Source organism: Chionomys nivalis, chromosome 2 (assembly GCF_950005125.1).
Source record: "Chionomys nivalis chromosome 2, mChiNiv1.1, whole genome shotgun sequence".
Taxonomy (NCBI): domain Eukaryota; kingdom Metazoa; phylum Chordata; class Mammalia; order Rodentia; family Cricetidae; genus Chionomys; species Chionomys nivalis.
The window spans coordinates 79,734,495-79,759,159 of NC_080087.1; the positions used below are offsets into that span (position 1 = coordinate 79,734,495).

General features: G+C 52.2%; 2 protein-coding genes across 3 annotated transcripts in view; both read left to right on the forward strand.

Moving 5' to 3' along the window:
• Positions 1-405: 405 nt before the first annotated feature.
• Tmem145 (transmembrane protein 145) lies at positions 406-11,232 on the forward strand. 2 transcript variants are annotated; one of them, XM_057762141.1, is made up of 15 exons: positions 406-585; positions 1,293-1,367; positions 1,484-1,561; positions 1,646-1,732; positions 1,810-1,911; positions 2,000-2,084; positions 2,182-2,253; positions 2,556-2,624; positions 2,958-3,038; positions 3,135-3,213; positions 3,348-3,441; positions 3,969-4,141; positions 6,361-6,481; positions 9,736-9,942; positions 10,434-11,232. In XM_057762141.1, exons 1-15 carry the CDS (start codon positions 466-468, stop codon positions 10,686-10,688), a joined length of 1,698 nt encoding a protein of 565 aa, XP_057618124.1. In that variant the 5' UTR covers positions 406-465; the 3' UTR covers positions 10,689-11,232. The 2 variants fall into 2 exon arrangements, with proteins under 2 accessions (XP_057618124.1, XP_057618123.1); XM_057762140.1 differs by having other exon boundaries at positions 9,736-10,566.
• A 918-nt stretch (positions 11,233-12,150) lies between these two features.
• The window catches only part of Megf8 (multiple EGF like domains 8), a 50,291-nt gene continuing 37,776 nt past the window's right edge, over positions 12,151-24,665 (forward strand). The window contains exons 1-8 of the mRNA XM_057752285.1: positions 12,151-13,008; positions 19,384-19,547; positions 20,159-20,365; positions 21,353-21,533; positions 21,617-21,705; positions 22,935-23,350; positions 23,960-24,105; positions 24,324-24,446. Coding sequence (XP_057608268.1) covers positions 12,822-13,008; positions 19,384-19,547; positions 20,159-20,365; positions 21,353-21,533; positions 21,617-21,705; positions 22,935-23,350; positions 23,960-24,105; positions 24,324-24,446 — 1,513 coding nt within the window. The 5' untranslated portion in view covers positions 12,151-12,821. The remainder of the gene's footprint in view (positions 13,009-19,383; positions 19,548-20,158; positions 20,366-21,352; positions 21,534-21,616; positions 21,706-22,934; positions 23,351-23,959; positions 24,106-24,323; positions 24,447-24,665) is intronic.

The window sequence follows — 24,665 nt, forward strand, 5'->3', positions numbered from 1 at the left end:
CTGTGGGTCTAGTGGGCACTTTGACAGGGTTTGTCGAATCTTGGGAATGGGTAATAATAGAATAATTTGGGGTCTAATTTGGGAGGAAAAAGTTAGGACGAAGTTCAGTTTTCTGGGTTGTGGGCATCCTGGAGTCTGCAGTCAGGAGTAGGCCCTGTTTGTAAGAATGAGTTCAGTTTAGGACGCACGCATCTAGAGGTAACTTAGAGACGTCTGTAGAAGAGGACCAGAGCTGGGGCAAGGTGAATGGGAATGGGGCGAGAGAATGGGAAAGGTTGTTCTCTCTCGGGTGGGAAGGGTAGGAGCGGGTTTGGGCTCATCCCGGGGGTGGGGAGAGACCGCGAATTCCGGCGGCCCCTTTAATCGGGGGCGCGCGCTGGCCAGCCCGCGCGCTCTCGCCGCCGTCACTGGGCTGGAGCGGGAGCCTGAGCTGAGCTGAGCCGAGCAGAAGCCAGAGCGGGAGGAATGGAGCCTTCGCGCGCGCCCGCGCTGCGCCGCCTGCTGCCGCCGCTGCTGCTCCTGCTGCTGCCACTGTCCCCCCGCGCCCGGGCCAAGTACGTGCGGGGCAATCTTAGCTCCAAGGAGGTAAGCACATTGAACCATTCATTTCCTAGCGTTCCTGGGCCCGCGGGACCTAAGAGGGGAGGATACCGCCCCGCCCCCTGCGCCCCTCCCGGGTCGGGGCCTGGATGATGGGGGTACTGGGCTAGGGCGGGAGCTGCGGGCTGGGGGCTGCATTGTGGTTGTCGAGGTCAGGCTGGGTGGGGAGGGCTCGGTTGCGAGAGTCGGAGTTACAGGGAGCAGAGCGGCACCGTGGTGGTGCTGAAGGGACAGCACCCCTCACTCCACCAAGTGGAGGTCGCCTGGCCTGCTCAGGACCAGCAGGGAAGGTTTGGAAGATTTCCCCAGAATGGCATGGTCTGTGGGACCACCTTGGCGTGTGTGTGTGTGTGTGTGTGTGTGTGTGTGTGACTGGGGGAATGCAGCTGAGAAAGAGTGCAGGACAGATGGTGGCAGAGATGTGCACCTGGCCATCCATGGTCTTCTTCAGTGTCTGGAAGATGGGGAGGAGGAGGGAAGGAAACTTGAGGGACATCTGAGAGAAAAAAACATGGGAGCAGGAATTTGGACACACAGCAAATGAATCTGAAAAGAATTCTGGAGGTGACTTAGCCACCTTGTGGTATTTGGGAAGCCAAATGGCCTTAGGTAGGGAAGAAAAGTTGAGGGTCTGTGGGTGGGGTCGAGCTGAGTTCTTGAAGAACTTGACTCTCACTGGGTCCTTTTGCCAGGACTGGGTGTTCCTGACAAGATTTTGTTTCCTCTCCGATTATGGCCGACTGGACTTCCGATTCCGATACCCCGAGGTGAGTCTCCCTAGCCACACTCCAAGCTGAAGCTGGACTCTACCTTGGCCCTCCAAGGCAAAAGCTGTCCATCTTCCTGTAAAGACCCCCCAACTGCCAAATCTCTGGGTCTTCAGGCCAAGTGCTGCCAGAACATCCTCCTCTATTTCGATGATCCATCCCAGTGGCCAGCCGTGTACAAGGCAAGGGACAAGGTGAGGGCTGTGAGGAGTGTGTGTGGGGGGAACACAGAAGGCCATGGCCATTCAGAGGGTGACCATGTCCCTGCCTTGCCCCAGGACTGCTTGGCTAAGGAGTCTGTGATCAGGCCCGAGAACAACCAGGTCATCAATCTCACCACCCAGTATGCCTGGTCAGGCTGTCAGGTGCGGTGCTAAAGGCCGGGGTGGGGAGTGCCTGGTGGCACCAAGGACAAGGCTTCAGCCTTTTGGCTTCTCCCCAGGTGGTGTCAGAGGAGGGAACTCGCTACCTGAGCTGCTCCAGTGGCCGCAGCTTTCGTTCTGTGCGTGAAAGATGGTGGTATATAGCACTCAGCAAGTGTGGGGTAAGGGGCTGGGGCAGCCATCTGTCTTTTCTCCTCTCTCCTTCACTACCTGCCCAGAGCCCTTCTCAGGCCTCTCCACTGCCCACAGGGAGATGGACTGCAGCTGGAGTATGAGATGGTCCTTACCAATGGCAAGTCCTTCTGGACAAGGCACTTTTCAGCAGATGAATTCGGTGAGCAGCTATCGGAGGAACGGGACAGATGAAAGCAAGGAGCAGGTAGAGATGTCCACTCAAAAAGCCTTCTCCTGTCCCTTCCACTGAATCCTAGGGATCCTGGAGACAGATGTGACCTTTCTTCTCATCTTCACCCTCATCTTCATCCTCTCTTGTTACTTTGGATGTGAGTACAACGTATGTGGTGTGTTAAGAGGAGTAGGAGAAGCCGGGCGGTGGTGGCGCACACCCTTAATCCCAGCACTCGGGAGGCAGAGGCAGGCGGATCTCTGTGAGTTCGAGACCAGCCTGGTCTACAAGAGCTAGTTTCAGGATAGCCAGAGCTATACAGAGGAACCCTGGTTCAAAACAAAACAAAACACAAGCAAGGAGAGAGAGGTGGGGGTGGGGGGGAGGGGAGGCAGGAGAGCCGAGATAGGGAAATGCACCACCTCCACCTGTGTACAACTTTCCCCGTTTCCTTCTTAGATTTGCTGAAAGGCCGACAGTTACTCCACACGACTTATAAAATGTTCATGGCTGCAGCAGGAGTGGAGGGTGAGCTTTGGAAGTACTCCAGATGTTGGGTTCTCTGAGAAGGCAGCCTTGGGAGGAGGGCATGGCCTCCTGGGCCTGAGGGAGAAGGACTTCCACCTGCACTTTTAGGTCTAAGGAAAGAGAAGCTGTAATCTGGCATTGGGTCTGAGGGAGGAGAGGCTGGGGCCACGGCCTCCATAGTTTCCTAGCAGGGTGCAGTAACAGATATTCCAGACTTCCGGTGGGAGTGGCAGAGGGTCAGACATTTGGATCATAGTGTTTGTGGATAATGATATCCCAAAGCTGTTTTTTGTCCTGTCCGCCCCCTCCCCCCCGGCCTCTCATCTCTCCCAGTCCTGAGCCTCCTGTTCTTTTGCATCTACTGGGGCCAGTATGCCACGGATGGCATTGGCAATGGGAGCCTGAAGATCTTGGGTGAGAATAGACCGGAGCCAAGGGAGGGCAGAAACCTCCTCGGGGTCTGCTGACCTCGCCGAGCCCATGCCGAGCCATCTTCTCTTCCCTTCCCAGCCAAGCTGCTCTTCTCCTCCAGTTTCCTCATCTTCCTGCTCACACTCATCCTTCTGGGGAAGGGATTCACAGTGACACGGTGCCCGGGCAGGGATTGCTCAATGGGTGGCTGGGCTGGGGAGCAGGGCCGGGAGGTGGAGGTGGGGGGTGTGGCTGCTCCCTCTTCCCTGACAGCATCCATCCTGCTGTCTCCCCTCACGGCCTGCTTGCCAGAGGCCGCATCAGCCATTCGGGCTCCGTGAAGCTGTCCGTGTACATGACCCTGTACACCCTCACCCATGTGGTGCTGCTCACCTATGAGGCAGAAGTGAGTGTCCAAGGTTCTTGCCAGCCCCTCTCCTTGTTGCCCTGTCTCCTGCCCCTCCCCACAGAGCATCCTCTCCGCTCCCACTCTGCATTTCCGCCTTTCCATCTGTTTCAGTGATTCCTCCCTCTGGTTAGCTTTCCTCCTCCTCCTCTCTGTCTATCACAGTCAAGATCCATGTTGAAGAGTCAGGGACCTAGCTTTATTTATGCTCCTCTACTTAATAGCTGGCCATTCCCACCCCTACTTAGGGGCCTGCTTCCTCCTGTGAAAAGTTAGGGGGATCTTAACCACATTTAGAGCTCTTTAGAGGCTTTATGCCTCCTGTGTGGGGGTGACAATGGGGCCTCCTTCACTGTGTCAGTGGAGTTATAGTATTTAGCCCCATGGTGAGCATGCGTAGTTGCTGTAGGTTCCTTAAGTACCTATGTAGGATTCTAACCACATCCCTAGTTGCCCTTGTCTCTATCCCTGGGGTAGGGTTCAGTGTCAGAGGCCAGGGCTATGACAAACCCTGTCTATGGGTTCAGTTCTTTGATCCAGGCCAGGTACTGTACACATACGAATCTCCAGCTGGTTACGGGCTCATCGGGCTGCAGGTGGCAGCCTATGTGTGGTTCTGCTATGCTGTGCTGGTGTCCCTTCGTCACTTTCCTGAGAAGCAGCCCTTTTATGTGCCCTTCTTTGCTGCCTACACTCTCTGGTGAGATATGGTGCGGGACCCCAACCTGCCTCTCCCCACAACTGAAAGCATTCTCAGGAAGGAAAAGGGGCTTTCGAGAGAAGTGGTTGGAGCAGGACAGTGGTGGTGCATGCCTTTAGTCCCAGCACCGGGGAGGCAGAGGCAGGAGAATCTCGAGTAAGTTCCAGGACAGTCAGCGCTACACAGAGAAACCCTGTTTCCAGGGGTGGGTGAAGTTTCCTTGAAGATCTAGAAAAAAAGTTACTCTCCCAAAGTAAAATGATGAGGAAGTGTTTTAAAAAGTCAAGCTGGGTGGTGTCGCAGCACACACTTTACTCCCAGCACTGAGGGGCCAGAGGAGGGCAAGGCAGACAGATCTCTGTGAGTTCAAGGCCAGAGTTAGTTCTAGGACAGCCATGGCTACACAAAGAAACCCTGTCTCAACCCTCCAACCCCCAGAAAAGAAAAAGAAAAAGCAAACAAGCAAACAAAGTAATAAAGTCTTTCACTGAGCTGGGCATGGTGGCTCATGCCTTCAATCATACTATTGGAGAGGCAAAGGCTGGAGGATCAGGAGTTCAAGTCCAGCTTGAGCTACATCAGACTCTTTGGTTTCCGAGACAGGGTTTCTTGGTGTAACCTGGCTATCTTGGAACTCACTTTGTAGACCAGGTAGTCTCAAACTCACAGAGATCTGCCTGCCTCTGTCTCTCGAGTGCTAGGATTAAAGGTATGAGCCACCATTGTCTGACAAACCATAAATATTTCACAAATAACTTTTCGCTGGACGGTGGTGGCGCACACCTTTAATCCCAGCACTTGGGAGGCAGAGGCAGGGGGATCTCTGAGTTTGAGGCCAACTGGGGTCTACAAGAGCTAGTTCCAGGACAGCTAGGGTGGTTGCACAGAAAAATCCTGTCTCAACAAACAAACAAACAAACAACAACAAGAACAAAAAGAATTTGTCATATTACTTCATAAGACAAGGTTGTCGCCGGGTGGTGGTGGCGCACGCCTTTAATCCCAGCACTTGGGAGGCAGAGGCAGGCGGATCTCTGTGAGTTCGAGACCAGCCTGGTCTAAAGAGCTAGTTCCAGGACAGGCTCCAAAACCACAGAGAAACCCTGTCTTGAAAAACCAAAAAAAAAAAAAAAAAAAAAGACAAGGTTGTCACCAGAATCCCCTTCAGAAGGTTATCTTGAGCATTCGAAAATACATGAAGATTTAGTGTCTGTCACACAGTAAGTGTTCAATAAAAATTCATGTAATAGCTATACATGCCAGAACTTGGAAGGTGGAGGCAGGAAGATCAGGAGTTCAAAGCTAAACTCACCTACATAGCAGTTCAAGACTAGCCCAGGCTATATAAGACCCTATGTCAAAAACCTCAGCACTTTTGGGAGGTAGGTGGTGGTACGAAACTTTTGATCCAAGTACTCGGGAGGCAGAGGCAGAAAGATCTCTGAGTTCGAGGCCAGTTTGGTCTACAGAGTGAGTTCCAAGTCATTCAGGGCTACACAGAGAAACCCTGTCTCAGAAAACAAAACAAAGAGGTGGAAAAAGCTTAGCAGTTTAGAGTGTTTGTTGCTTTTCCAGAGGGTCAGGTTGGTTTCCAGTAACTACACAAGGCTGCTCACAATGGCCTATAACTCCAGCTTCACATCCTATGCTCTCTGAAGGCCTCTGAAGGCCCTTGCACACTGTGGCACACACACAAGAAATAAGAAATCTTTAAAATAAAAGTTCAAACAAAAAACAAAAAACCCCAAAACAAACAAAAACCTCAGTTACTATTGTTCAACAATGTTAATGTAAAGTGGGCAGATTCCAAGCCAGACTGGGTGCAGATCGCAGCTCTGAAATGTCCAAGCTGTTTGATCTCAGACAAGGCCTTTGCATTCTCATCTGCTATTGGTAACGGAAACCTTACTTGTTTCCTGGACCTAGTGTAAGAGTTAAATGAGCTCTTATTTATAAAATGTTTGGAAACATACAAAAGTCCTTAATTGCTACTGTTATTAACTCAACCACAGGATATCTATGGATATCTATCAGATGCCGGGGGGCACCGAGAGAAATTCAGCCTAGACTTTGTCCACTGGAATTTCAACATCTGGCTTTCAAAGGCTACTCTGGTCATTCTCTAGTTTGGGATCTCTTGGCGCCTGTGAATAATGGCAGGGGAGGTGGGGACATGGGTGGGGGGCACTGGTAGCTATCCACTCTAACCCTCCCTACAGGTTCTTTGCTGTCCCTGTCATGGCCCTGATCGCCAATTTTGGGATCCCGAAGTGGGCCCGAGAGAAGATCGTCAACGGCATCCAGCTGGGGATCCACTTGTATGCCCACGGCGTGTTTCTGGTGAGAGTGGCTATCAGAGTGGGGTGGGAACTGAACGCCGAATGATGTGCGAGACCGGGAAGGCCTGTCCTGTTTAGTGCTCTTGGCCCATCAGTCCTTTGTTTTTATTTTTTGAGATGGGCTTGCTATGAAATCCAGTTGTTCTTGCAACTAGGAGCCTCAGTTTCTCGAGTGCTGGGATTACAGGCCTGTGGCACCACTGTTGGTCTATCTCCCTTGCATTTATTCCGTAGTCACTGGAAGGCACTCTCTGCCTGCTGGGTACACTACCATGTCCCCCAAAGCCCTCCTTCTCTGTCCTTTCTCCTGACTTCTTCACACACACACACACACACACCCTTTTTGCCCCTCTTTCTATTCTTGACTCTGTGTCCCCAGGCTTTAACATTTCTGTTTGTGCCATCACTACCCACCCAAAGCCCTTGGTGTCTTCCCTGCTTTCTCTCCCTTCCCCATTCTTCCAGCTAGACAGGACAGGCTGGGACTCTTGGGAGCCTAGATCTAACCAGTGTTTACACCAGACCTAGGCATGAAGATCTTAGCCTTATCTGTTAGTTAGGTTTTTGTTTTGTTTTTGCTGTTTTTTTCGAGTCAGAGTTCCTGGACCCAGTTCTGTAGACCAGGCTGGCCTCGAACTCAGAGATCCGCCTGCCTCTGCCTCCCGAGCTCTGGGATTAAAGCTGTGCGCCACCACCGCTAGGCTTGTTTTTAGCTGTTATTTGTCCTAATTCACATCCTATCTCCTTTTCCTGATGACAGTTCTCATATTTACTTACTTAGTAGTTTGTGTGTGCACGAAAGGTTGTTTTTTGAGACAGGTGCTCACTAGGTTGTCCTGGCTGACTCGGAACTCGCTGTATAGACCAGGCTAGCCTAGAACTCAGAGATTTGCCTGCCTTTGCCTACTGAATGTGGGTATCAAAGTTGTGTGCCACCACACCTGGCTGGAGGTTTATTATTTTTTGTTTTTTTGAGACAGAGTTTCTCTGTGTAGCCCTGGCTGTCCTGGAACTCGCTCTATAAGGCCAGGCTGGCCTCCAACTCACAGAGATCCTCCTGCCTCTGCCTCCTGAGTGCTAGGATTAAAGGCATGCACCACCATTGCCCAGCTGGAGGTTTATTTTTTAAGATAGTCTCACTGTGTAGCTCAGGCTGGTCCCAAGTTTGCGTTAATTCTCCTCCCTTGGTCTTTTGAGTGCTGAAGCTGGGGTTACACATATGTATTACTGCACCTGGCTCATAGTATTAATACATGTTTCCAACCAGCCTGCTTCTCTTTCTTTTCTGTTTTCTTTCCTTCCTTTCTTTCCCCATTCCTTCTCCCAAACCCCACCCCCTTTTTGTAACAGAATCTTGCTGTGTAGCCTTGACTGCCCTTGGCATCACAACAATCTTCTTGTCCTGGCCTTCTGAGTTCAAGATTACAGGCCTTCGCCAGCACGCCAGGCTCTAGCCTGATTCTTGCTAGAAATATCCATATGGATTTCTTTTCTGGCTTTCTTGTTCAGTTGCCGGACAGCCCAGGAGTCATCATGCGTACTATACAGAGGGTAGAAGTTGAGCTCTGTAAAAGGAGATGGTTTGCTGGGGTTTCGTGGCCTTTGGTAGCAGAATGTGCACTTTGAATCCTGTTCTTCTCTGGCAGATAGGTCGTACATGGGGGACAGCACCCAAGCAGAAATAGGTATTGCTAAATTTGGTGTGATAGCACATGCTTGTAATCTCAGAACTTGGAGAACCCGAGGCATCAAGGAGTTCAAGGTCACCCTCCTACAGAAATAATAGCAGAAAAAATAATATAGAAAAATATAAATTTTGAAGTTAGCCTGGGCTATATGAGACCGTGTCTCAAAAGAAAACAAAACGAAATAAACAAACAGGTACCCTTGAGGGTTCTAGCTTTAACTCTGGGGACCTACCATTTATAACACACTCAACTCCAGGGAAGGGATCAGGTCCACCATCCTCCACCTCAGGACATAGCATAAATGCAGACCCACTCACCTTCCCTGGGGAGTGTACCTTGACGTTCAGCAGGAAGTCAGAAAGGGTTAGAAAGAAACACTGAGAACCCACCATGCAGTAGGCTCTGCACCAGTGGTTTGCATTTCTGCCCTCTCATCTTTCCAGATAGGCACTGTAATCTTGGTGGCTGGAGAGGCTCAGTTTAATCAACGTGCCCCAGATCCACACTTAGCAAGGGATGGAGCCAAGAGCAGCGACACCGGCTTGGAACACAAGACAAGTGCTCTTGCTGTCACTTCACCGCAGTCAGCCAGCTTCCTTCGGAAACATGTGCAGCTTAGCTCAGCACCACTGCAGCTCTGGCTCCCCACAGCTCACGCCATCCAGCGCAGCCTCAGTGAGGTTGAGTATGGCGGCAGAGACAGATCTAGAAGCATCACCAGTATTCTGGAAAAATTCAGCCAGTGTTTATTAAGAGCTAGGCACTGCTCTAGATTCAGTTTGGGATTTAACAGGGATTAGAAAAGTCAAGGTCTGAGCTGACTGTGGTGGTAAATGCTTATAATGGAAGCACTTGGCTGAGGCAGGAGAATGGTATTGTAGACTGTCTCCGAAAAGGGAGGAAAATGTCAATTCCTGCCTTTAAGGAGCTGACATTCTGAAGAGCCTGTGAACTGATGTTTAATTGAACTTTCTGTGTTTATGGACATATTCTAAGGCTGGGCATGGTGCCGAACAACCATAATCCAATTCTAGAAGGGTGTGTGTGTGTGTGTGTGGGGAGATTAGGAGTTTGGGAGGGGGTCAGGAGTTCAAGGTCATCATTAGTTACACAGCAAGTCTCAGGCCAGCTTGGACTACATGAGACCCTCTCAAAAACAAAACACCCGAAAGAATGGTAGTTTTTTTCTATGCTCTCCAATAAGGTGCCTAAGGAGCACTTGAACTTAGGTAAAATAGCATAACAGAGAAACAACTTTACGTTTACCTTGATTCCATTTAAGCCATATGTAGCTAGTGGCTATTGTACTGGACAGCACAGGATACTGTCCTTAACCCATGACCTAGTCAGACCTAGTAGTCAGGATTGTGATGGAGTGCACACCCAGCAAAGTAATTAGAGGTGTGTTGAGGGGAAAGGTCAAAATGCAGATAGGCACCCCACTGGTGTCTAATGCAGTCTAAAGTTCAGGAGTCACACAGAGAGGTCAAGTGGAGGGCAATCATCTAGTTCTCTAAACTTTATGGGGCCTGGACACCGCTTCTCAAACCTGTCTTCTTTCTCTCAGATCATGACTCGCCCATCCGCGGCCAACAAGAACTTCCCATACCATGTGCGAACTTCGCAGATCGCCTCGGCTGGGGTCCCTGGACTCGGAGGGAGTCAATCCGCAGATAAGGCGTTCCCGCAGCACATCTATGGAAACGTGACGTTCATCAGCGACTCGGTGCCCAACTTCACGGAGCTCTTCTCCATCCCCCCGCCCACCTCCTCTGTAAGCCCCGCAGCCCCAGCGCCCGAGGAGCTGCTGGCGCCGCCCCTGGAGTACCTGACCCCGCTCCCCGCCCCGCCGCCTCCCCCTGCACCCTGGCGCCTGAGCCCACCCCTGGCCTTTCGCACTTCCCGTGCCCCGACACCCCGACTCGACCGTCCCCCGGCGCCCGCGCCCACCCTACCCGACTGGGTTCTGGCGCTGTTGCGCACGCCCCCGAGGACGCCCCGCGCCGTGCCCCCGCCGCCCGCCTTCCGAGGCTGGTCCCCATCTCCCCCACCGCCGCCAGAGTTTGCCCGGCGCATCCCGACGCCACCCCTTGAGTATCTGGCCCCGCTGCCCAGGCGCCCAACCACCCACTCCTTCCCTGACTGACACGTGCGTCCATACTTGGGGTGGTGGGAGTCCTCTAGGGGGAGGGGGACGGGCCTTCGGGGCCGCATTTGCTCCCCCGAGGGTCCCAGGCGACCTCTGACCCTGACCCCCCATCCCAGGCCGGGAAGCAGGTGGAGGAGACAGCGGTGGCGGCGGCGGCGGCAGCTGCCCCCAGGGGCCGCGTGGTGACCACGGCGGAGCCGGGCGCAGCCTCCCCGCCCCCTTCCGCTCGGTACCCCAAGGCGGTCGACTCGGGCTGGGATGGCCCGACGCCGTCCTACCAGCCGCTCGTACCCCAGACGGCTGCGCCGCACACCGGCTTCACCGAATACTTCAGCATGCACACGGCCGGGGGCCCTGCACCCCCGGTCTGAGCATCCCTACCCTGCCCCTCCTCTGCCCCACGGGCGGCGCACCGGGCCCCGGCTGGGCTCCGGAACCCCTTCTCTTTCCCGGCCCAAGGGCTCGGCCATGCCAGGCGCCCCACCCCTCACCCTTCCCACACCCCGTACCCAGGTAGGGTGCACTGTGTCCTGCCCCTTACCCTCTTGTGCCAAACGGTCCCGCGGGAGCCGCTCTCCGCGTCCCCTCCCTCAGCCCCTGCCCCGAACGGCTCCGGAATCTGGACTCCCGCTCTTCCGTGATCTCCGCCCCCCTGACCCCCTCCGAGACCTCTGACCCTGCTGGACTCCGGAACACCCGTGACGACCGCCTGGACCCGGTCTGTGACTCTCCAGGACCCTGCGACCCTCGAGCCACTGTTCGGGGACGGATATTGTGAAGCTGGCCTCTACTTTGAAACCCTCTCTGGGTTTTGTGACCTCGGACCAGTGCTTTGTCCGTCCCTGCCAGGGACCTTCTCATGGCCCCTGGCAGAAAGATGTTTTCTCTTCTTGCCAAATAAAGAGGATTCATTGAGTTTTGTTGTTGTTTTTTCTCTATAATATGGCTTCTTTTCCATCTTAATTTTTTTATAAAAGGCTTATTTATGAGTGTTTTCCCTGCATGTATGTCAGTGTACTTTTTTTTTTTTTTTTTTTTTTTTTTTGGTTTTTCGAGACAGGGTTTCTCTGTGGTTTTGGAGCCTGTCCTGGAACTAGCTCTTGTAGACCAGGCTGGTCTCGAACTCACAGAGATCCGCCTGCCTCTGCCTCCCCAGTGCTGGGATTAAAGGCGTGTGCCACCACCGCCCGGCTGTCAGTGTACTATTGTGCGTACCTCGTGCAGGAAAAGGCCAGAAGAGGTCGTTGGATGCCCTAGTAGATAGTTGTGAGGCACTATGAAGGTGCTGGGAATGGAATCCAGATCCTCTGCATGAGCAACAAGTGCTGTAAACTGCTAAGTCGTCTCTCCAGCTTCTTTTCTGTCTTGATGGTGCTTAGAAACATTTTAAGCCCCAGGGGTCTCAGTGTATTTATTAAATAGCATTTTGAGTCTGGAAGCCCGAGCCTGCATAACCTGATATTTATGTTGATCCTGAATCTGGAGCACAGAAAATAACCATCTAGCACAGCTTTCTACAGCTCCTTTATTTTTCTAGCCTTCACTTTTACATCAGAGATAGAGGCGCCCTCCAGTGGCACACGCTTTGCTCAACCGCTGACTGGCAGTGTACTTTCTTTTAACGCGATTTGGGGTTACACTCTCGGTAATGCGCATGCGTAATTTTCTCTGCGCTGGATTCCCGTTCCCTGCTGCGCAAGCGGCTGGGACCAGATGGGAGGGAAAGTTTCCGGAAGTCTTCCCAGAGAAGGGGTGGGGCTAGGCGCTCCGTAGTCCTCCCAGGGCCGCTCTGACCCGCCACTCTGCATCCTCTCGCCTCCTCCTAGCCTGGCGTTCTCGCAGAGGCTGCGCGGCTCCCGCCCCCTCGCCCTCTCCTCCGGTCCCCCTCCACCCCAGGCCGCTCTGGCCCGGGAGTCCTCAGGTCTCTCTGATCTTGCCCATCCGGCTCCGGAGGGAGGCTTGGGTGGGTAAGCAGAAGAGTAAACCCAAGGGATCCGGGCCGGGACCCTGAAGGCAGGCTCCGCCCCTGGCACCGGCTTGCGCCCCGCCCCCGCCTGGAGGGGTCGCCCCGGGAGTCCCGGCCCGCACCCGCTATGGAGGACCCTGCTGCGCTGTAGAGCACGTCGCTCCTGGGGACTGCCTTTACGGTCTGTTTTGGCCTTGCAGTAGCCTGAGTCTAATTGTTGGGCACCGTTTATGGGGTCGACCCCCTATGGGGGCTCGTGTCTATAGGGGACCCCTACGGTCCCTAGTGGTCGGCCCTATCCACAACGACTCGGTGTCCAGGGCCTTCCATGGATCTATAGGGCTCGCCCCTCGGCTTCAAGAACCCATCAACAGAGGCTCTTTCCTTGGCCCAGACTGCGTCGTTGGTACACCACTGGACTACAAGGCCATGCTACACATGCTATAAAGATTGCATCCTCAGGGCCTCACTCCCGTAGAGGGTCCTCTCCAGGTCTTCACGGCCCTCCCGTCTCTTAGGGTCTGGGCGGGAGGCGGCGATGGCCTTGGGCGGAGCTCTGGCCGTGGCCCTGGCACTGGCCTTGGCAGTGCTGGAGCCCCTGTCCCTCAGGGTCCTGGCGGGTGATTGCAAGGGGCAGCGACAGGTGCTACGGGAGGCGCCAGGCTTCGTGACGGATGGTGCGGGCAACTACAGCGTAAATGGCAACTGCGAGTGGCTTATCGAGGGTGAGTGGGGCCGCGTGGGTCACTCACTTGTTCTCTGGTTCATTCATTTATGCGTTCATTCACTCAGAACATTTCTAGAGCCCGGCTCCGTTCAGGGACTTTTGCTGTAAAATGTTGAACATACAGGGTTGCAGCCAGTCTGGGCCCTAACTCTGATAGGATGGAATATGCAAAGAGTCAGATTGACAGTACAACCAGGAGTATCAGAGAGGGGTATTTTTCCTCACTTGAAAAACTTGGACTCCAAGGCCTTAGGATCTAGTTTCTATTTCATACGAGTTTTGTGACTTTGGACAGATTAGGTTTTTTTTTTTTTTTCGAGACAGGGTTTCTCTGTGGTTTTGGAGCCTGTCCTGGAACTAGCTCTGTAGACCAGGCTGGTCTCGAACTCACAGAGATTCGCCTGCCTCTGCCTCCCGAGTGCTGGGATTAAAGGCGTGCGCCACCATCGCCCGGCTGGACAGATTAGTTTTGAAGGCTCAGTTTCCTTTACTCCAAATGGGCATAATGTTAGTACTTACCTCTAAGTTAAAATGAAAAGAGTCAGATATTTAATGTGCTGGATGTCTGGTGTAAGTGGTATAGTCAGGGTTCTCTAGAGAAGAACTTACAAAGTGAATCTATATAGAAAGGAGATTTATTAGAGTGGCTTACAGGCTGTGGTCCAGTTAGTCCAACAATGGCTAGAATTTCTTTTTTGTTTTTTTGAGACAGGGTTTCTCTGTGTAGCTTTGGAGCCTGTCTTGGAACTTGCTCTGTAGGCTGGCCTCGAACTCATAGAGATCTGCCTGCCTCCGTTTCTCAAGTGCTGGGATTAAAGGTGTGCACCACTGATGCTCAGCTAAGGCAGGATTTCTTGTCCACAATTGCCTGCCTGGCCCTTCTGGGCATTCTCTCATTTCTGCTCGCCCTTTAAATGTAAGTATGCCGGCACTGCAGCCATGCACTGTTGCATCAGATTTTGTGTAGATTCTAAGGAGCTGAACTTTGGTCTTTATCCTCTGAGACATCTCCTCAGCTTTGAGGGTTTCGTTTTGTTTTTGACAGGCTCTCCCACTTTATAGCTCAGACCTGTCTGGAGTTTTGCATGGTGGGATGGGCATTGCTATCAGGACCTAGTGTGCACAATGAGACAGTGTTCAGGTCTAAGGTGAAGGGGGAAATGGGAGTTAGTGACTAGGCCTAGGGGAAGGACAGGCTCTGCTGGAAGGTACACAGCAACAGCACTGGAGCGCGTATAGGCGTTTACTGAGGCATGAAAGTGACCGCCTCTATCAGGACACGAGGGAAGTATGTCTTAGGATCTCTGTCTATGTTTGTCTAGCATAGTAGACTGGGAGGTGAGAAGGAGCCAGAGCAGGTCCTTGAAGTGCAGTGGTATTGGGGGTACCAGAGGGCTGTCTACTAAATGGTTTAGAGCAGGCATTTTTGTCAGCCAGAGCCTGGGTGGAGGGTGACAAACTAGAGACTTGGTGTGTGGAAACAGTGAGTTCCGAAGTGGGGCAGAGGCTGAAGGGGTCGAGGTGTGAACCCTACTGGGAGAGGTGTCTGTGGGTTTTCCCCAATGAGATGGGAGCCAACTGATTGAATGTGGGTGTGGGAGGCATCTCTCACCACTGAGAACCAGTATCTTAGGTAAAAATGTTGATGCAAGCTTGTCATCTGAGTACTTGAGAGACTGAGGCCAGGAGAGCCCAGGTTAGAGGCTAGCCTGGGCTATATAGTAGACCCTGTTTCAAATATAACCTCAAAAGTCTAAGTGGGCTGGTTGCTTATTGTTTGTAGCCCAGCTTGGCCGTGAACTAAAAATTCTCCTACGTCAGCCTCCCTAGTGTTGGGATTATAGGAGTGTGCCATGCCTGGCACATTCACTTCTTATACCATGCTTGTATTTTGTCTGGTCCTAGACTTCCCAGCATCCTCTGGAGTAAGAGCATCGGGTTTCCACCAAGGGCCGGGCAGGAGGCGGGGCTTGGGGTCAGATTTCTTTCTGGGATGGAGTTGGGTTGAAACCAGAGACCTTGAGTTTTGGGAGGAAGGCAGAGGGTGAGCCAGTCTCCAGCTGACTGGCTCTCGACAAAGATGCACTTGTTTTGGGTCCCAGATGGAATGGATTGTTTGGTGAAGGCTGGGGAGATTCTGGGAGATCTAGACTCTTGGTTCTGCTGAATAGTTCTTGTGCAATCTCCAGACCATGGTGGGGATGTGTATTGTATGTTCTATCCCCAGGCTATGGTCAGCAATCTGTATGTGGTATCAAAGCCAGAGAGAATGGTTCTCTGTCTACTCTGTCTATCTGTCTGTCTTTCCTCCTTGTCTTCCTCCTTTTTTTTTTTTTTTTTTGAGGGGGGCTTTTCTTTTCTTTTTTGAGACAGGGCTTCTCTGTGTAGCCCTTGCTGTCCTGAAACTCGCTCTGTAGACCAGGCTGGCCTTGAACTCACAGAGATCCACTTGCCTCTGCTTCCTGAGTGCTGGGATTAAAAGTGTGCGCCACCACCGCCCGACTTGGTCTTTTGTTTTTTTGAGACAGGGTCTCACGTAACTCAGGATGCTCTGGCACATGCCAATGATGACTCTAATTCTGTTTTCGAAATGTTGGGGTTATAGGGACCCCTCACTACACCTGGCTTTGTAGTAGTGTTTGTTGTTGTTTGTTTTTTAGTTTATTCTTATTTGAGTGTTTCACCTGGGTGTATGTATGTATGGTGTGTGTGTGCCTGGTGCCTAAGGTCAAAAGAGGGTGTCAGATCTCTGAAGCTGATAGTTGTGAGCCCCCATGCTGGTGCCAGGAATCGAACTTGTTGCATTCTACGCTGATGAGACATCTCTCTAGTCCAGACATTTATTTTTTGATATTACAATTATGTTTCCCTATTACCTTTTTTCCCCTACAAACTCCCTTATACCTTTCCTTGTTCTCTTTCAAATTCATGGCTCTCAGGGCTGGAGAGAAGGCTCAGAAGTTAAAAGCACTGACTGTTCTTCCAGAGGTCCTGAGTTCAATTCCTAGCAACCACATGGTGGCTCATAGCCATCTGTAATGAGATCTGGTCCCCTCTTCTGACCTGCAGGCATACATGCAGACAGAACACTATATACACAATAAATAAATATATGTCTAAAAAATTCATAGCCCTCTTGTAAATATTGTTGTTATACACATATATGTATATAAATGTATATTGCTCAATACATATATACAACCTGTTTAGTCAGTATGATTTGTGGGTTTTTTTTTGTTTGTTTGTTTTTTACTATTTCTGCTTCTGAGGCAAGCTCTTGCTGTGTTGCTCTGGATGGCCTTGAGCACAGTCCTTCCACTCCTGCCTAAAACCAGTAATGTAATCATGTGTGTCACCATGTGTCTCTTCAGTCTCTCATCCAACGACTGCTTAGTCTTGCTCAGTGCTAGGCCTTGTGCCAAGGCAGTCTTTGGGAAGAAATTAGGCTCTGGTCCTGGTCCTGTCCTATCGTCCTCCTAGACTGCGGGGGAGTAGCCCTAGACACAGATGGTCCCGACACTGAACAGTTATCCTGGTGTGAGAATCCGAAAGAGAGGCTCCTAACCCAGCCCTGGACCATCAGGGCTAGCTTCCTGGAGGAGGCCTCCAGACATAAAGCAGCAGATTGTGCAGAGGCCTGGTTCCCCATGGAGCTGGGATTCCAGACCTGGTTCACCACACCTGACCGCTCTGGTGGCAGTCTGAGAGATGAGGTCAAGTTCCAAATGCCAGGTCAAGGAGCTGCCTTTTTTTCCTAGCTCAGCAGCTGTGAAAGCCTTTCGAGAAGAGGAGGGCCAGGGCCAGGTGTCAGGTTGGGAAGAACTATTAGAGATGATGTTAGGGCAAGACCTCAGGCCACATGTGGGAGGACAGTGACAGGGCAGTGGCCAGGCAAGGCTCATTACTGAACATCCCAGCTCTGGGCTGGCAGACTGTAGTCATCTTGTTGAGAATTCCCACCAGCTTTAGTCTGTTCAGAGAATTATTCCCATTTCATAGGCAAGGAAGCTAAGGCTCATAAGACCCCCAAAACTGAGGTGAGCTAGGTAGTTAAGATAGAGCAGGCCTGAGAAGAGAGAGCACTCCCATCCCCCAGGGGTCTGTGTTGGTTTTCAGATGGTCATGTAGCTCTCCAGGCCTGGAACCTACGATCCTCTTACCTCAGACTCCAGAGTGCCAGAATATAGCCGGAGATGACCTTAAACTTGAGATTCCCCCTCTCCCCTGTACTGGGGTTGCACTATGTGCAGCCAAGCCCGGGTGCACGTGGTTGGGAGCCCGGAGCTTTGCACACACTAGGCAAGCGCTCTACTGCTGCGGCACATCGCTCTCCAACTTTAGCTATTCTGAGGAGCCCGATGCTTTCTGGCTGCTTGGCCTTGACTCACACTGTTCTAGAAAGTCTCCTGCCCTGGAACCTCCTATGTGTGATAGTCATACTCATTTTACAGCTGAACCACTCTTCCAGTCCTCCCTGGGGCTGTTAGGCAAGTTCCACAGTGGATCTACTCCTTGGCTCACCTGTGGCCGTTCGTATTCCCACTTTGTCGGACTTCCAAAGAGGCCCCATTCAGAATTGCCCTTTGATGTTGGCTGTCAGCTGGAACACACAGTGACTTTTCCTCGTTGCTCTGGCTTTTCATGAATAACAGCTGTGTTCGGAGAGGGAGCCAGCTGTCTAGGATGCCAAGGTGAACTGTGAATTGTGGAAGGCTTCTCGGTTTCAGGAGCCCTAGATGATCACTTCTGCTTTCTATTGGTCAGGCAAGTCACTGAGGCCCTTCCCAGGTGCAAGGGCAGGGAATTAAGGGCTCAATTAAGAGTGTGTGTGTGTGTGTGTGTCCGTCCAAAACAGGGTTTATCTGTGTAGCCTTGGCTATTCAGGAACTTGCTCTGTAGACCAGGCTGGCCTCAAACTCAGAGATCTGCCTTCCTCTGCTTCTGAGTGCTGGGATTAGAGTCATGAGCCATGACTGCCCAGCTTTATATAGAGTCACATATATTCATATACATACACACATAAGATATAAATCTGTATCTATATCTATCTTAACAAGACCTATACAAGCTCAAGCCAGCATTCACCTTTATATTCAGAAAGCAAGAGAGAGAGAGAGAGAGAGAGAGAAAGAGAGAGAGAGAGAGAGAGAGAGAGGGACAGAGAGAGGGTTGGTGTGATGGCACACGTCTGTAATCCCATCATCCTGGAGACTGAGGCAGAGTTTGAAGTCAGCCTAGGATATAGGAAATGTTGTCTCTAGGAGGGAAAAAAAGTTTCCTTGTTTTTCAGTACAGGGGATGAAACCTAGGGCCTCTGACATGCTGGACAATACTCATCCCCTGAGCTACATCCCCAAAGCAGGCCTAAAGATCTTACCAGGTGGTGGTGGTGCACACCTTTAAACCCAGCACTCAGGAGGCAGAGGCAGGCAGATCTCTGAGTTCGAGGCCAGCCTGGTCTACAAAGTGAGTTCCAGGGCTACACAGTGAGACCCTGTTTCAAAAACAAACATGCCAGGCAGTGATGGCACATGCCTTTAATCCCAGCACTCGGGAGGCAGAGGCAAGTGGATCTCTGAGTTCAAGGCCAGCCTTGTCTATAGTTCCAGGACAGCCAGGGCTACACAGAGGAAAACAGACAAACAAAAAACACTACTGGAGAGATGGCTCAGAGGTTAAGAGCACTGGCTGTTCTTCTGGAGGTCCTGGGTTCAATTCCTGCAACCACATGGTGGCTTAACTCTACAGTGAGATATGGTGTGGAGGCAGAATACTGTATACATAGTAAATAAATAAATCTTTTTTGTTTTTATTTTTAGAAAAGTGAGAGACCTTGGCTCTACCACAGTCTTAGCAGCTCTGTATGTTACTTGTGAGAAAACCGTCCTCGAGGGCAGCAGCTTGCCCAAGGGCACACAGCTAGCAGCTGTTGAGGAGCAGAGGCCAGATTTGATGACTGGCTGTCTAGTTTTCTTGGGTGCATGTAGTATCAAAGTAAGCAGAGGCAGAGTCTGTGCAGGTGGGGCAGGGGCCCTGGCGTACTTTGAGGTGAGTTCTTTGTGCTGGTGGGGGGCAGGAGTCTCTTGACACAGCCTGCCTAGGGCCTTGTCTGGTGTCAGGAACGCTGTGCTGTGGATGAGAAGGGCTTTGTGAGTTTCTTTAAGTTAATTGACGGTGACCGTTCATCCCCAAAGCAGAGCCGAGGCTGCCCTTCCTCCGAGCTCCTGGATTCTGTCTGTCTCAGCTGTGTGAGACAGGAGCTCTCTGGAACCCTCACATCACTGCCCAGAATAAGGTGTGCTGGGGTCAGTGGGTGGCTGCATGGGTCCTTGCAGAGCGTGTTGGAACTTGTCTCCCTGTGCTTACTTCTCAGCCCCGAGCCCTCAGCATCGAATCCTGCTGGACTTCCTTTTCCTGGACACGGAGTGTACTTATGACTACCTGTTTGTGTATGATGGTGACTCACCCCAAGGCCCACTGCTTGCTAGTCTGAGTGGGAGCACCCGGCCCCCACCCATTGAGGCTTCCTCAGGCAAGGTTAGTGGTGGGAGTACAGGATCTCTTGGGAACGTGAGGGAGAGGAGGAGCACACACCTAGGAAGAGATCAGAAGGGACAACAAAAGCCGGTCAGAGGATATCAGAGAAAACACAGTGGAAGGTGGAAAAGACAGAATGCTGGGTTGGTGGTGCATTCCTGTGATCTATTGCTTACGAGGCTGAGGCAGAAGGATTGCTGAGAGTTTGAGACCAGCCCGGGCTCGATCGTGAAACCCTGTCCCAAAGCAGCTACAACAACGAAACAAAGGCCTCCATGTACACACAGAACATAGTGTGGGTCTGGGGCTCAGTTGGTGGGAGTGTTTGCTTAGCATTCAGAAAGCCCTGGGTTTGATCCTCAGCACCCTATAAAATGAGTGTGATTGCGCACACTTGTAATGCCAGTACTGGGGAAGCAGAGACAGGAGGATCAGAAATAGGAGGTCATTTTCATCTACATAATGGGCACAAAGCCAACCTGGGTTAGATGAGATTGTTTTTCAAAAACAATAAATAAGGAGACAGACAAAGGCAGTGGGTTCCCGGGGGGGGGGGGGATCCACTGTCTGGGTGCAGCCTACCTGTTGTACCCAGTCCTCTTGTCTTGTAGATGTTGCTCCACCTTTTCAGCGATGCCAACTATAACCTGCTGGGTTTCAACGCCTCCTTCCGTTTCTCTCTGTGTCCTGGGGGCTGCCGGAACCATGGTCAGTGCAAGTCACCTGGAGTGTGTGTCTGTGAGCCAGGCTGGGGAGGTCCGGACTGTGGCCTGCAGGAATGCTCAGCCTACTGTGGCAGCCACGGCACCTGTGCCTCGGTGAGCTGTCCCCCACTGAACCTCCCTGGGATCCTGATCTGTGACCATACTTGCCACGTCTGGGGCCTTGTTACATCATGACACGCCCCTCCCCACTGCTCTGGGAGCCAGTCTCCTCTCCTTCCAGGTCTTTCCCTGACTTGTGACTTCAACCCCACCCCACCTCCACCTGCTCCTCTCCCTTCAAGATCCCAGTTCTAAGCTGGGCAGTGGTGGCGCACGCCTTTAATCCCAGCACTTGGGAGGCAGAGGCAGGCGGATCTCTGTGAGTTTGAGACCAGCCTGGTCTACAAGAGCTAGTTCCAGGACAGGCTCCAAAACCACAGAGAAACCCTGTCTCGAAAAACCAAAAAAAAAAAAAAAAAAAAAGACCCCAGTTCTGGCTCCGCGCTCATCTCCAGCCATCCTTCACCTAGGAGGAATAATACCTCCGTCCTCTGTTTGGCTTTGGGTTTCTGCCATGATTTTTGTTTGATTGTTTTTGAGACAGTTTCTCATTTGGTAACTAGGCTGCCTTCAAACTTGAGACCCTACTCCCGCAGCCTCCTGAGTTCTGGGGTTATTAGCATGTGTCACCACTCCTGGCTCCCTGTCAGAACTCCTTTCATTCGACCCTAGCCTTACGCCTCAGCTCTACACCCCCAACTTGTGATCTGTATTGTGTTTAGAATCCTCCTTTCCTCAGCCTCTGAGATCTGAGCTCAGCCGGCCCAGACCTCACTAGCATGTCCTCTTCTGTCTGTCCTTGAGTTTTCCGTGGGTCTGTCTGTTCTGCCCCACCTTGTCTTCCTTGAGATGTATCTTTGTGTCGCCTGTTCCTTTCCTTTGTCCCCTTGCTTGTCCCCTTCTTTCTGAATGTTTCTTTGAACATTCTTTCCTTTTCTGTCTCTCTTTCTACCTTGCTGTCTTGAATCTGTTTCTTTCTGTATGTTCCCTGGCCCATATCTCGGTCTCTTTCTCTTTACCTTTTTGTCCCCTTCATCCCAGACCCTGGGACCATGCCGCTGTGAGCCTGGATTCCTTGGACGAGCCTGTGACCTGCACTTGTGGGAGAACCAGGGGGCTGGCTGGTGGCACAATGTGAGTGCTGGGGACCCTGCCTTCTCTGCGCGAATTGGGGCAGCCGGTGCCTTCCTGTCCCCACCTGGGCTGCTGGCTGTCTTTGGAGGTGAGCAGCTGGGGAGTGGGTGTTTGAAGGGTCTGGAGGCTGTCAGCCTGTGCCCGGGATTGACTGCACTTTCTCATTTACAGGCCAGGACCTTAATAAGGCCCTGGGCGACCTTGTCCTGTACAACTTCTCCACAAACACCTGGGAGTCCTGGGACCTGAGTCCTGCTCCGGTACAAACCCTCCTCTGCCCCGAGTGGGGAACTGCCCACCCTTTCACCCTGCTACCAGCAGTGCAGTGACCTCTGCTCCGCCTTGTTTCTGTTTCTGCTCATTCGGAGATTCCTTTCCTTGCCCCTTCCCCCTTCTTTCTATAGCTATTTTTCTCCTTTCCTCTCCGCATTTGCCCCCTCTTCTCTTTCCCCTTCCCTCAGCCAGCCGGCCTACTTCCCTTCCTTCCGTTTTTTTGAGACAGGGTGTTGGACAGCCCAGGGTGGCCTTGAACCCCTGATTTTCCTTCTTCTCATACTGGGATTGGAGACATATACTACCAAACCCAGTGTGTGGGTCTCTATCAATCTGCCTTTTTTCCTCTGTCTGATTTCTTGGTATCCTGTTCTGTCTTGGTCTCCATTCCTCTGGGGTTGTTTCTCACTGTTGCTCACTTCTATTTCTGTCTTCCTGTGTCCTCACTCTCTCACAGTGTTTCTCTGTCACCACCTCTGTTTTTATTCTCGTGTCTCAAGTCTGTGTGCCCGCCTGCCTGCCTGCCTGCCTGCCTGCCTCCCTCCCTCCCTCCCTCCCTCCCTCCCTCCCTCCTTTCTTTCTTCCTTCCTTCCTCCCTCCCTCTCCCTCCCTCCTTCTTCTTTCTTTCTCCCTTTTTTCTTTCTTTCTTTTTCTTTTTTGAGATGGGTTTCTCTATGTAATAGCCCTGGCTGTCCTGGAATTTGCTCTGTAGACCAACCAGGCTGGCTTCGAACTGAGAGATTCACCTATCTCTGCCTCCCGAGTGCTGGGATTAAAGGCGTGCACCACCACCTCCCTGACTCCTTCTTTCTTTTATTTTGAGTTAAGGATTTAGGCTGATGTGGCTCCCAATCTGTAGCCCAGGCTGGCCTTGAATTCATGGCAGTCTTCTTGCCTCAGCCTCAGAAGTGTTGAGATTAGAAGTGCATGCCACCAGGCCTGACTTTCTGTTTGCTTATTCTTTATTTCCTTCTTCTTCTTTTTTTGTTTGGCTTATTTGTCTGCTTGAAGCAGACTCTCATGTAGCCTAGTTTGCTCTCAAATTCACTGTATGTCCCAGGCTGGTCTTGAACTCGTGATCCTCTTGCCTCTGTCACTGCCATACTTGGCTTGTCTCCTAGTCCCTCTCTGCATGTCTGTTTCTCTGTCTTTATGTCTCTCTGCTCTGGCCCTTTCTACATGTCACCATCTCTGTCTCCTTGTCTCTTCCCAACAGGCTGCCCGGCACTCCCATGTAGCCGTGGCCTGGGCTGGCTTCCTGGTGCTGATGGGTGGTGAGCTGGCTAATGGCTTGCTCACCAATGATGTGTGGGCCTTCAGCCCCTTGGGTGGAGGCCACTGGGAGCTTCTGGCTCCACCTGCTTCCAGTCCCTCTGGGCCCCCAGGCCTGGCCGGCCATGCAGCTGCTCTGGTGGACGACATCTGGCTGTATGTGTCTGGTGGCCGCACTCAGCATGACCTCTTCTCTTCTGGCCTCTTCCGTTTTCGCCTGGACCACACCAGCAGGGGCTACTGGGAGCAGGTGATCCCGGCAGGTGGGCGGCCCCCTGCTGCCACTGGCCACTCTATGGTATTCCATGCCTCGTCCCGTACCCTGCTGGTTCATGGTGGACACCGACCTTCCACTGCCCGGTGAGTAACCTGTCCTGTACTCCTGTCCTTCAGGGCCATACCAGCCAAACACCCTGGTGACCTTAATCCTGAGAGGTCTTTGCTCAGTGACATCACTTCATTCTCCTCTCCTTCCTCTTCCTCCTTCTCCCTCCTCCTCCTCCTTCTCCTTTTTTTGGTTTTTCAAGACAGGATTTCTCTGTAATTTTGGAGCCTGTCCTGGAACTCGCTCTGTAGACCAGGCTGGCCTCAAACTCAGAGATCCTCCTACCTCTGCCTCCCGAGTGCTGGGATTAAAGGGGTGCGCCACCACCGCCCGGCTTCGACACTTCTTTCTTTCACCATTCATTTGTTCACTTATTTACACACTCTCCCTTGTTTACACACTCTGACCCTTTACTCAGGCTCTGACCGTCGCTTCCCACACACTCCCACTCATTCACCCGCCCGTTGTCCAGCTCTTGCCAGATTATGAAGGTACCAGACCCTGCTCAGACCTGGGTCCTGCCCATAGTGAATATCTGCTTAGGATGGGATAGGGTCATGGTCGTCTCTGTTCTGGGTGAGTGAAGCCAGAGGAGGGAAGGAAGCCCTTCCTCCCCAGAGCCCTGGCCTGTCTCTTCCCTGTAGGTTTTCTGTGCGGGTGAACTCCACTGAGCTCTTCCATGTGGATCGGCGTGTGTGGACCACGCTGAAGGGCCGGGATGGGCTCCAGGGTCCACGGGAGAGAGCCTTCCACACAGCCAGTGTTCTGGGAAACTACATGGTGGTCTACGGTGAGGCGATTTCCCTGATCATGTCTGCCTACCTGTCGGTCCTGAGCTGAGACTCAGCCTGAATGTCCCTCCCTCCCGCAAGGCTTTCCTGAGCCCACCCTGAGCTGAGACTCCTCATGGGTGTCCTCCCTCCCCCAAGGCTTCCCTGAGCTGAGACTCCACATGGGTGTCCTCCCTCCCTCAAGGCTTGCAAGCTGTGCCCTTTCCTCCTTTCCCAGGGGGCAATGTGCACACCCATTACCAGGAGGAAAAGTGCTATGAAGATGGCATCTTCTTTTACCACCTTGGTTGCCACCAGTGGGTGTCAGGGGCTGAGCTTGCCCCACCAGGAACCCCTGAGGGTAAGTCATTCCTCTGCCTGAAGGCTTTTGAAGGTCTCTGAATTTTAGCAAGAGCTGTCTCAGTCCTCTGGAGAAAAGCAGGGTCTAGGCACGGGGGTGGGGTGTGTGTGTGTGTGTGTGTGTGTGTGTGTGTGTGTGTTTGACCAGGAAGCAGATGCAGGGGCACTTAACTTCGATTCTATTTTTCATTTTTAAATGTGTGAATGTGTGTGTATGTGC